This window comes from Trachemys scripta, chromosome 1 (genome assembly GCF_013100865.1).
Source record: "Trachemys scripta elegans isolate TJP31775 chromosome 1, CAS_Tse_1.0, whole genome shotgun sequence".
Classification (NCBI taxonomy): Eukaryota; Metazoa; Chordata; order Testudines; family Emydidae; genus Trachemys; species Trachemys scripta.
The window spans coordinates 251,936,577-251,948,862 of NC_048298.1; the positions used below are offsets into that span (position 1 = coordinate 251,936,577).

The following is a 12,286-nucleotide window of genomic DNA, read 5'->3' on the forward strand; positions in this document are numbered from 1 at the left end:
GGCTCAAAAATTAGAAGGCAAATAAATGTACTCTGTTGCTAAATAATACTTAGTTTCTTTGGTCATTTTGATTATTTGTGAATGCTTATGGTCAGTTTTTAGCAGGGTCTAAAAAATGCAGTGAATTTTTAAAAATGTGACCTGACTTTTAGGACTCTGGGAATAAATAAAAAGCCTCCTGAAGATATTGGGGCCTTTTTAACATTTTAGAATGTATTACAGCACTGCTGCTTAAATATGAGCAAATCTATATCATTTTTATTTTTTGGTTACAGTTTTTAAACATGATGAACTTTAGCATCATTTCCAAAAAGTAGCTGTGGTGGCACAACTGAATCTTCTACCTGAGATGGAATGGAAGAGGTACATACTGCAGAAGCACTATTTTTGAACATTTCATCCATCTATGAAGTCAAACACTTTATAACTAATATGTTGCTTAAAGCATTCAAACAGAATGGGAAGAATAGATAATGTATGATCAGTATATGAAGATTTTATAGTTTTGTTTTTACCAGGGTCGGTGCGTATTCCTATTTCATTAATTCTCCCCCTCTGCCCCCAAAGACAGCTGATATATAGGACCTGGTCCTGCATCCCTCCCATAGCCAACACTCCCAGTTTATAAAGAATGCTGGATTGGACCCTTTAAATTTAAGTTATATAGGGATTTTTTTGAGATTGGCTGGTTGTAGTCAATGAATGTTATGCACTGTCAGATATTTAAAGGGATACTTGAAAATAGTTTGCATTGTTTTGATTATCCTACACATATTCAAACTCTGTAGTATAATGTACATGCATCAGTTTTTTCTCGTATAAGATGTACTGTGTTTCACAAGAAAAATTCACAGAATTGCAAGGGGCAGTTGTAAAACAGTTTATTACTGAAATCTAGAGCTTTGGACCAATCCAAAATATTTAAAATCAATTTCAAAGCTTATAAAACCCAGGATGTAATTTTTAATTTATTGTGCAAGCTTGATGCGCTACATTATCTGTTTAAAAAAGTCAACTTACAGCCAGTCACACTTCATTATTTATTTTGTTACATATTAATCCAAAACAAACTCTGTAACAAAAGATATTTTAAAATTTCAGTACAGTCTATTCTTTTATATGTTCACTTCCTTTATCGTATCTGCAATACAGTATTGTAACTGTGTTCCATAATTACTCTGTCTGAAAACAAGATCAAAATGCGTCCAACAGAGAATTAGGAGAGATTTCAGAGATTGGAACAGTGTGCTTGAAAAACAGAATCTATCAGCATTTTTAAAAAAAATTAAACAGCAATAAAAGAACTGTCTTGCATAAGGCCAGATTCTACCCATTGACTTAATATGTGTAAGAGAACTCGCTGTTTTTCTTGAGATTTTACTTCTGTCCTTTTGCATTCATGTGCACTAATGTTTCACAATGATTTCTTTCTTGGAATTTCAAGTTTCAGATCTCTACTATGAAGCTTTTGTTAAATAAAGAGCTAATGTCCTACATCTTTAAAGCAATTCTTTGTCTCTGTTAGCATTATTCCTTAGCTGGCTGGGAAATTTCTCTTACAAAGCCATAAAAGGTTTATAATTTGCATATAGATTTTTTTTTTGTTCATTTTATATGAAACCTTCTACTCAACATCCCATTTAATTGGATTAAGATTAAATGTTAAGAAAACAGATCAGTTTTCTTTGAGAGAGTGTTTAAACGATATCTATTTCCTAAAATAAACAATTTGTTGGAACTATTTAAAAGATTTAGTGGGACAGATTCCTTTTATTTTATGCAGTGTTGCATATGTTTATAGGTGATATTTTACAACTTTACTTTTTCTTTTTCTATTTATGGAAGCATATTTTCAAGAAAAGGCCCACTAATAAAACCTTCAGTTTGAAATGCTGTTTTGCTTGTAAAATAAAGGGTTCCAATAAATACAGTCACTACTTCTCAAAGACTTCAATAAAGCAGCGCTTCAATCATCATAGAATATCATTTTATATTTTATGATACAAGAAACAGGCTGTATGTTATACAAAATATTAAATATGCCACTGAATTGGCCTAATAAAACAAAATAACTGTATGATCCTCCAGCATTTCTCTTTTCCCTATTATTTTGTGTTAAACAATAAATTTAGATGCCAATTACTAGAACTAAAGGAAAAATTGCAGTGATTCTTCAGGGTTTTTTTTTTTTTTTTTAATTTGAAAACCCTGGAGGTGGGGACAACACAGCAATATTTGCAGAATAATGGATTGCCTCTAGGGTAAGATGTAAGAACTTAAAAAACGAGGACTCCGGTGGCACCTTAAAGACTAACAAATTTATTTGGGCATAAGCTTTCGTGGGTAAAAATCACACTTTTCAGATTTTTTTTTTTTACCCACGAAAGCTTATGCCCAAATAAATCTGTTAGTCTTTAAGGTGCCACCAGACTCCTCGTTGTTTTTGTGGATGGAGACTAACATGGCTACCCCTCTGATATAAGAACTTAGAGTGAATGAAGAGGGCTCATACCAACCTTAAAACATCTGTACTCTATTAAAATAAAACACTGGCTCTCCATTACTTTCCCAATGTGAAAGGGGTAATATAAAAGAGTGGTTAAGGCTGGGGAGTAGATGCAGTGGTGTTGCCCATCAGTGGGCTGCTCAAATGAAGAACTTATATAACCTGTTGGCTGTTATATGTATGTGCATATATTGTTTCTGGGTCTACATCTCATATTAGTTTAGATTTAAAATGACTGTGTTTAACATTGTTGTTAAAAAGGCAAATAAAGAAACCAGTGAGTAGCTCAGAATATATTGTTTAAATGTGGGTTGTCTATTCAACTGAAAAATGTTTTTCAGTTCTGTTTTTTTAAATTGAGTATAGTTCTCACTTTCAGAGCAAGAAATTCGCTTTTTGCTAACTACCCACAGATGCTAACATTCATTTGTTTCCTGGCTTGTCATTATGATTTTATCCTTTGATTCAGATTTCAGAGCACAGGAGCAGAAGCTGTGAACCAACTGGTGCTGACATACATAGGAACATAGAAATTGCCATATTGCATCAGATCCTTACTCCGTCTAGTCCAGGGATTCTCAAACTGGGGGTCAGGACCCCTCAGGGGGTCGTGAGCTGTCAGCTTTTATCCTATGCCCCACTTTGCTTCCAGCATTTGTAATGGTGTTAAATATATAAAAAAATGTTTTTAATTCATAAGGAGGGTCGCATTTAGAGGCTTGCTATGTGAAAGGGGTCACCGGTACAAAAGTTTGAGAACCACTGATCTAGTCCAGTATCCTGTTTCTGATAGAGACTAACCCAGTAATGTAGTCAAGAGTAAACTCCGGTCAACTGAGTTTATCCACATCTCATTTGGGGAATATGGAGTTTAGGTTACCCACTTTTTTTTTTTTAACCACTACACCATTGGGCCAGCCCCAGGTGCTTCAGACTGAGGTGCAAGAAACCCCACAATAGGCATATGTGGGATAATCTGCCTCATGAGGATCTCATTCTAATCCCTAATAGTTAGATTGGTTTAACACCTGCAGTTTTATACCTCTTCCAGTACTCTTGTAGTATTAATTGTTATAACTCTGGATAGTCTTGTTATTCATGTAAGTGTCCAATCCCTGTTTGAATCTTGCTAAGGTCTTTACCTCAGCTACTTCCTGGGGCAGTGAGTTCCAGAGTCTAATTACACAGTATGTTAAAATATTTCTTTTAATCAGGTTTGAATTTGCCACATTTCAGTTTCACTGAATGTTCCTTTCTTGTATTATGAGACAGAAGCTTCTCATCTACCTTCTCTATACCATTCACTAAGTTTTCTACTGAGAGACTGTCTTATTACAAGGTAAGTTGCTCATTTTATACTCAAATTTGTGTGTTAGTCATCTTCAAAGCACCTTACAAATACTAAGTTATTACTGATCTGAATCCCAGTTCCCTTTGAACAGTGTTCTGTCAGCGTGTCTTACTAAAATATGTTTTACAGATTACCCGAGTGGTCTTGATAAGGCCATCCCTGTGGCTTCTTCCAGTTCCAGTGTTTGGCACCAAAAATCATCTGAATGTCCTCCTCTATTAAGTGATAATTCCAGCTGTCTACACTCTACCAAACCTATTTAGATTTGTAAATGTATTTCTTTGAGTTGCCAAGAACACACACATTGTATTGGATTGAAAAGGAAATAAAGCCTTTGTAATCCAAAGCTGCCTACTGAAAGGATTCTGAACAAAAAGTAGACAATAAGCTAAAATATATCTGCCCCAAAATTGTGGAATAAATAAGACATATGCTGACTTTCACTAAAATTTAACTCATTGCTTTCCTTTCATCAGTTCTTATCTTTTACACAGTGTAAACTTAATTAACAAATCGATTTCAAGAGACAATTAGATTTATATTGCTGTAACAGAGATCAACCTTGTCTATTAAATGTTTGTAAATCAGAGGCTGATTTTCACTTTTTTCAGTCTTAGCAATTTCTGCACGTGTATTTCAGCTATTTTACATTAAAGATATTAACCTTAAAACAACTCATTTGGATATTTTTCACCCTTCTTTCAGAGAATGAGTGCAGTAAGTTAGTAATAATTTAGTGCTGACTTTTTCAGTTTAATCCATCACCAACAATGGATGTCAGAAGTGTGTAAGCCACTACTAGGCACAAATGGATTAAGAATGAGTGAAGAACAGTTAGCAATTGAACAACTTCATGTTGTGACATCTTTTAATCTTCTCTCTCTGGGGTGAAGCTGTGCATTGGCTCATTGAACATAGCATGTCAATGTAAGAACAGATGAGAATTGATCTTTGCATAGCATACAAATCCAGCAAGATGAAAGCATCCCTCATCTAATTTACTGTTAATTCACTCTTTATATTCTTGCTCTTTTTAAATTTTATAGAGGAAAGATAATCAGATGCAATATACTCATCTAAGTGACCTCTCATTTGGATGAGTAGAAGTAACCTCCACTAGTTCTTCCATATTGACAGGTACATGTGTAAAATGAACAATTTTTTTTTTTTTTGGAGATATCCATCTCCTAAAACTAGAAGGGACCTTGAAAGGTCATTGAGTCCAGCCCCCTGCCTTCACTAGCAGGACCAAGTACTGATTTTGCCCCAGATCCCTAAGTGGCCCCCTCAAGGATTGAACTCTCAACCCTGGGTTTAGCAGGCCAATGCTCAAACCACTGAGCTATCTCCCCCCCCCCCGTACAGCTAGTAAACTTAAGTTCTTCTGCCCCATGCACAAAAGATCAGAATATTTTTCAAGAGCAGTATCTAAGGCCCCATATGCACCTGGATGCCCTTCTGCATCCTGTAGCCAAAAACAAAGGGTGAAGCAGCTGCAACCACCCTACAGTTCCTGCTTATTGCCTATGGCTGTGAGATGGAACCTCTGCAGCACCTGCATCTCTTCACACAGATTTTCTCTGTCATTTTACTGTTCTAGTTATAGTAATTAATATAGTTAGATTTCCAGAGGACACGTCTACACAAGCAGGCATCAGGAAGTCTTGAGAGGAACATAGTAATCTCTATGGCCTGCAGCACCACACCCTATGTAATCATGGCCATTCTGTGCCCCATGAGGGTACAATGGGCAGAAGAGATCTATGCATTGCTTCTGCCTCTAAACCCAGCTCTCCTTCCCATCACAGATCTCAGGAAGGCAATTGGTCCAGTGAGTTGGTGGTGTGATTTATGCTGAACAGGATGATCTGAAAGAGACAAGAGGTCCAGCTTAGCTATGATGATTTCTTCATCTTTATCTGATGAGGCTGTTACTTTACTATCTCCCCCCCTCACCCCCCCCCAGGGTGCCATCTATTGGATCCTTCCTAGAGCTTCTCCAGTGCGTGGCAGATACCCTGAAAACTCTAGCAGAAATAGTACACAAGAAGTCAGGTGAACTGCTAGATATCCTGTGCTCCTCGGTCCCCAGTAGATTGGCAATACAAAAAAATGAAGGCTTATTGGAACTAGCTAGGGGAGCTGTGGGAAACCCCAACTTCTTGGGCACAGCCTTAAAGGCGGCAGATAGTTGTTACCAAATTCCCTCCAACAGGGTTGAATTATTTTAGTGTCTTCATGCCTGGATCCTTGCAAAATACCGTAGCAGATCAGCTCCAAAAACAATACTCAAAACAGTCATGAATGGTCTATTGAGGACTCCTGAGGGCATTCAGGCATGATACAGCCTTGATTATACTGATAGCCTCAGTATGGCCCAGAGGATGCTGGTCTGATTAATGTTGACACACACCCAAATCATACTTCTGGTGCTGTCAGACATGCTCATGCAGAGCACAGGCCAGATCCTGTACCCAGACCCAACACTGCTGCACCTCACAGCCTAGATGCTGGCTCGCTAATGGTCATGGACAGAACCTACTCCATGGAAGTCCAGAACATTTTGGCTGGTAGCAGAAAGGATTCTGCTAGGAAGACTTATGCAGTGAAATGGAAGAGGTTCTCTATGTGGGAACACAAAAGCACCTACTGCATTAGAAACCTCAATAGATATTCTAGATTACTTACTAGCCCTAAAGCATTCAGGACGGTCCATCAGCTCCACAGGAGTATATTTAGCAGATAATTCTGCTCATCCTCCTCCTATCAAAAGTCATAATGGTCTTCTCAGAGCCAACAGCTGCCAAGTTCCTCATTCATGTCTTTCCTCCAGTCAGATTCCACCCTTCCAGGCCTCACTGTTGAGTTATCCAGGTTTATGGATTGCCCTGTGAGCCCTTAGCAACCTGTTCTTTATACCACCTGTCTGTGAAGACAGCTTTCTTTCTGTGTATCACCTCAGCTCAAACAATAGAACAGATACACATCCTCATGGAAGCACCACCTCATACAACTGATCTAGCTGCCCACTAGCCAGGGGGCAAGTTAAACTTCACACTTTAGATGTTGGCAGGACCCGCTGCTATTAGCTGGGCAGGACAAAATCATTCACGAGTTCTAGTCAGTTTTTGGCTTGGAATGAAGGACCAGCCAATATCCATCCAAACCTTATCTAAATGGGTGTCTGACTGCATTAAAACACAATAGCTTGCTTGGACCCAGCTGCACTTATTACAGCCATTCCACCACATATAAAAGAAACTCTTCAACTTGTCTATGGGGTGTTCCAATTTCAGAAATTTGTAGAGCAGCTACATGGAATTCAGTTCATACTTTCACCCAGCATTACTCCGTGGTAGAGGGCTCCAAAATTAATGTCACCCTTTTGGCAGAGCTGTTGTATAGTCATTTTTCCAGTAGACTCCAAACACCCACCTCCTGGCCCTGAGTTCTCTACTGGAGTCACCAGAAGTGGAATTGGGGACAATCACAGAGAATGATTGTTACTTACAACACATCTAGAAGAACCATAGTTAATGTAAGGTATTCCAGGACCTGCCCTCCTTTCCCCCTACTATAGAGTACTTGATCCCCTCAGTTCTGTTTTACTGAAGAAACAGAAGGGCAGTTGGTGCTGCTCCGTCCTTTATGCCCTCAACTATGTAGAGTGGGTGAGAATCTAGGGCACAGCTATAGCCCCAAATGACACTGCTACTGGAAATTATTCCACTGTCACGGGATGCATTTGCAGAAAGGAAATAAATGTTGTCAATTTCTCAAAGAACCATGGTTATTGGAGGGTAAGTACAGTCAAGTGGTTTGTAATAGTCTGCTGTTTGAGGGAGCTCATCAGTGTTGGGATTCCAAAGTGTTCTTATCCTGTTAGAAGGGTCTACTGTATATTAGTGCCTCTTCTCCACCCATAAATGTGCTCCCTTCATGAAGCTGAAGAGAGATTCAGTAATTTTTTGTATATAATTTAGCCAATGATATTCACCACCAGGCTAGAGAGAAATTATTCACAAAGATTACATATTCAAACCCAAGTATAAAATCTGGTACAGCTGCTACATCACCCCATATTCTGTTCTTTACAGCTTAGTGAATTTTGTTATTACCTGTTTTCAGATTTTGGTTTAATGAGAAACCTGAACTTTTCATAGCCTTCTGTTGCATTCGTGACCAAATTTGAAACTTACAACCTTGAAAATAAATTAATACAGTAATACAATCAGTCACCATAAATATATTTAGTTAATGTGAAAATATAGTGCCACAAAAATAGTTCCTAAATTCCTAGACATGAGAAAATAATTCTTAAATTTTTAGGTTTCTTTTGATTTTATATAAAAAATTCTACAATTTCAGATGTTGGATAAGCAAAGTTAGACTTGAAGGTTTCTCATTCTTAAAGCATAAAATTGTTACTTTGGGCAAGCAAATTACCTTCTATCTTTATTATTGGTTAAAAGTTAATGAAAATCTAGTAGATTGACAGCACATGATTCATTCAAAAAAGTCTTATTGACTAGCCTAAAATGAGTACTTGTGAGTAGAAGATACTCTGTAAAAAGACTTAGGGTCCATTGGCAAGAAAACAGACATCTAATTTGAAACAAGGACATGTTTCTTGCTGCTTACCAATATTGGTTTTAACATTTGTGATTCTTATTTCTTTAGATGCAAGAAAGTAAATGTACATTTCTCTTTATATAAAGATGTTACTCTTTTAAAAAAAATCTTCTAGATAAAACTACTTTGCAAAGCTGAACAAACAGTTCCTTATCACATTAAGGCAGCTAGTTTTAAACATCACCAACTTGCTTTGCCAGACTAGCTAATTGCCAGTGAAACCTCCTATTAATCACCTCCTTAAATAGAAAACTGTAATCCCTTTCCTCAAAAGGCGTCTGATAATGATGCAAAATGCTACTCTCAGTTTCACTTATGATATACTTGAAAGCAGTCTAGTTTTAATTAGTGTTTTCCTGCTCTTGACAATGTGTGACATGGGCAATTTTGAGCTATGTTACAAGTTTATAAATTCATTGCAAGGCTGTTTTAATATTGGATTTGCCATAAATCAGTATTACACATTTTAATATTGTCTTAAGCATTAACATGTCAATTTTCCATTTTTTAAAAAAAAGTTGGGAAACTTATTTAAAAATAAAAGACGATAAAAAGTCACTAGCAGTGAGGTTAATGAAACTGTCAATTTTTAGGGGTTGAAGTGGTCAAAATTACTTTTTAATTTTCAAACTGTAGGGCTGTGCAGTTTTTTTTTAAATCAGACCCTATTGTGCTACAAACATCTGTTATGGAGTTTTTATTCAGCTTGTGTGTGTGGTTTATACCATTAACTTTCTATACCTGTGCCACCAGTAGACAGCACGTCACTTCTTAACAACTAGCGAAGGAAATTTGTTACTTGTTTGAGGGGGAGCCATCTTACATCATACACTTAGTATTTTCAAGAGAGGCCTAAAATGAACTTTTAATGTGCCAGCAAGGCTAGTAACCCTTCAACAAATATAAGTGGTAATATTTTTACTTTATCCCTAACTGCTAGGGCTGAGGAGTTAACACTTCCTGTTACCAAAACACTAAATAGTTTTAAAACATTTTTCCCTTTTAGTACCTATTTCTTACATCCACACATTTGGTCAACTCAACCTTTTCTAGTCTAGTTCCTCCCTGACAATGAGGGAAACTAATGAACAGCATTAAAATCAGAGAATTCTATTTATCTCTTTCTACTGCCCAGACTCTTGGCTCTTCCTTCACAATCAGAAATAGAAGTCAGACAATTTCCTATTCTATTTGCCCCCCAAAATGAAGTACGTTGTTAGAAAAATGTATCCCTTCCTGCTGCAGTTTCCACAGCATGTCAACACAGAATAATCTTTATCAATTTTCCAGTCAGAGTGCCCCAGATAGCATCAATAAATGTGCACTGACCCATTCGTCTTAAAGGGATGTTAAACTTTGACCCTTGAAGTTATATTTTAGCCCTCCTCCTCATTTAATGATATACATGCAGATAAAAAAAATTCTCTTTTGCTTCTGTTGCAAAAAATACCAAATTAGGAAAATGGATTCTTCTTTGAATAAGTGTCCCTCTTGGTGCTCTTCTGTAGGGTGCACTTGCATCCCTGTGCTGCTGATCGGAGCACTTTGGTAGCAGTATCCCTTAGGCCTACACAGGTGCCGTCTCTCCTTGTTCCCCGCCACGAGGCTAACCAGCACCTGGGCTAACCCCTCCTCAGTTCCTTTTCAACTGCCCCTGGCTGTAGAGGGAGCCATTAGCAGTCTGTTTGCAATCATTCACTTATTTAGCATTTTTAGTATTTAGTCTCCTCAGTCTTAGTTTTTTATTTTCTCTTTGAAAACAAAACAAAAAACCTTGATTTTCCACCACCCTTATTTTTAGTCAGGGACCCCTTCCCCCAACAGGGTATGCCCAGCTCACAGGCTTCAAGAAGTGCCTCTCTTGCAAAGAGGCCATCCCTGTGGCAGACAAAACACTGTTGCTGCATACGCTGCCCCGGGGAACGCCACGGTCCCCAGGAGTGTGGTCTTTGCGAACAACTCAGACGCAGGTCTTGAAAGGACAGGGAGTTGAAACAGAAGATCATCTTCATGGAGGCAACCCTCTAACCTTCCCTGGATCCGTGCCAGAAGTCACCTGGAAGTCGTGAGTCTTCCCCAAAGCCCTCAACATCCAGGGACTGTGGGTTGAAGAAATCAGCTGCCGACCCTTCTCATAAGTGATCAAAAAAAGAAAGTGGTGAGTCTCCAGAATGAGCCCCGAGCTAGCTACAGAAGATCTCCAGCACGCTGGGTATCATCGGTACCAAGACAATTCAAACCCAATACCCGTGGCTCACAAAGATCTGGAGTGGCAGGTACCATTGACACACCTAAGGTCCTAATGGGTACAGGCACTTAGCCAACAGGACTGACTGACAAAGATAGGAGTAGGGAGCACTCCAGTAAGACTGCTGGGCCGCACTGTACCTTTGGCACCATCACTGCCCCACCCAGTATTGGGGTGTCCGGTATGGACAAGATACCTGACTCCCTCCATACCGCCAATGGCAACGGGTTGGTCTGCACTGCTGGAATTCCAGCACTCAAGAGAACTCAGGGTATCTGATATACCAGAGTCTCCTCTTCTCAGCACCAGGGCTTGGACACTGAGTCTTCTCCAAGTACAGCAGTCTTCTCCGGTGCCCTGCCATGCACCTCCAACTTTCTAGTGGTGAATCAGACAGCAAGCCAGAAGAGGTTGTTTCTCACCACTCCTCCCAAGCTCCCTATGATAGCCGCTATCAAGAGGCTCCTCAGGTTTACCCTCAGCCTGCCCCACCACTGCCATGGCATGGCCAGCCATGGGCGCCACCACCTTTTCCACTGCCCCAGTGACCATACTGGAATCCCTGGCAGCATATCACCCCCACAGTATGTGGGCTTTGAGCCTCACCCATGAGACCCTGAGGTGTTCTCTCTTGGCTACGGCATCTAGAACCTCAGAATCTCCAGAAGAGATCGTGGAGGAACAGGGCAGATGAGGCAGTCATGCCCCTTCCACCATCCTTAGCTGATGACTTCCAGCTCTTCGAGGACTTGGGTTGCAGAAACCTCTGGAAGAAGTCAAGGACACTCACCACAACCTCCTTAACATCCTACACTCTTTGTCGTTCTCCAGAATAGCCATCCCTATCAATGAGGCTCTCCTGGACCCCACAAAAACTATATGGCAAACCCTAGCATCAGTGATGCCTACTTGTAAATGGGCTGATAAAAACACATGTCCTGGCTAGGGAGATCAATTTTTCCTCCCGTCCTTCCCCAAACTTGATCGCTGTGGATGCGGTAAACTCCCAGAGCCGTCAGCACCAAATGAGATCCACCCTCTATGATAGGGATTGGAAACGCTTGGATCTCTTCGGGAGGAGCGCTTACTCCTCGGCCACATTGCAATTTTGAATCACAAATTATCAAGCCTTAACAGCAAAGTATGACTATGTTAACTATTCAAAACTCCACAGCTTTATTTGATCAGCTCCCAGGGTCACAGCATGACCAATTATGAGCTATTGTCCGGAAAGGGCAGCTGATAGCCAAAAAATGCTCCAGACAGCCTTTGATACAGCCAATACAGTGGCCTGGTCCATCTTCACAGTAGTCGTTATGCAATGTGCATCGTGGTTACACCTTTTTGGCTACCTTAAAGAGGTGCAGATGACTGTTGAAGACCTTCCCTTTGAAGGCACCAAGCTATTCGCAGAGAAGACTGACGCGTCCTCCATACCCTTAAAGATTCCAGGGCCACTCTCTGCTCATTAGGTATCTACACGCCTAAACAAAAGAGAAAAGTTAGTTTGCAGCCCCAACATAAATCCCATACATCTCAGTACCAGATG

The 12,286-nt window shown here is 39.5% G+C and overlaps 1 protein-coding gene across 1 annotated transcript in view; it reads left to right on the forward strand.

The window, feature by feature from the left end:
• The window catches only part of UGGT2 (UDP-glucose glycoprotein glucosyltransferase 2), a 272,650-nt gene extending 270,573 nt beyond the window's left edge, over nt 1–2,077 (forward strand). Inside the window, exon 39 of the mRNA XM_034758248.1 lies at nt 276–2,077. Within this exon, the coding sequence (XP_034614139.1) occupies nt 276–298 (23 nt within the window). The 3' untranslated portion in view covers nt 299–2,077. The remainder of the gene's footprint in view (nt 1–275) is intronic.
• The last annotated feature ends 10,209 nt before the right edge of the window (nt 2,078–12,286 follow it).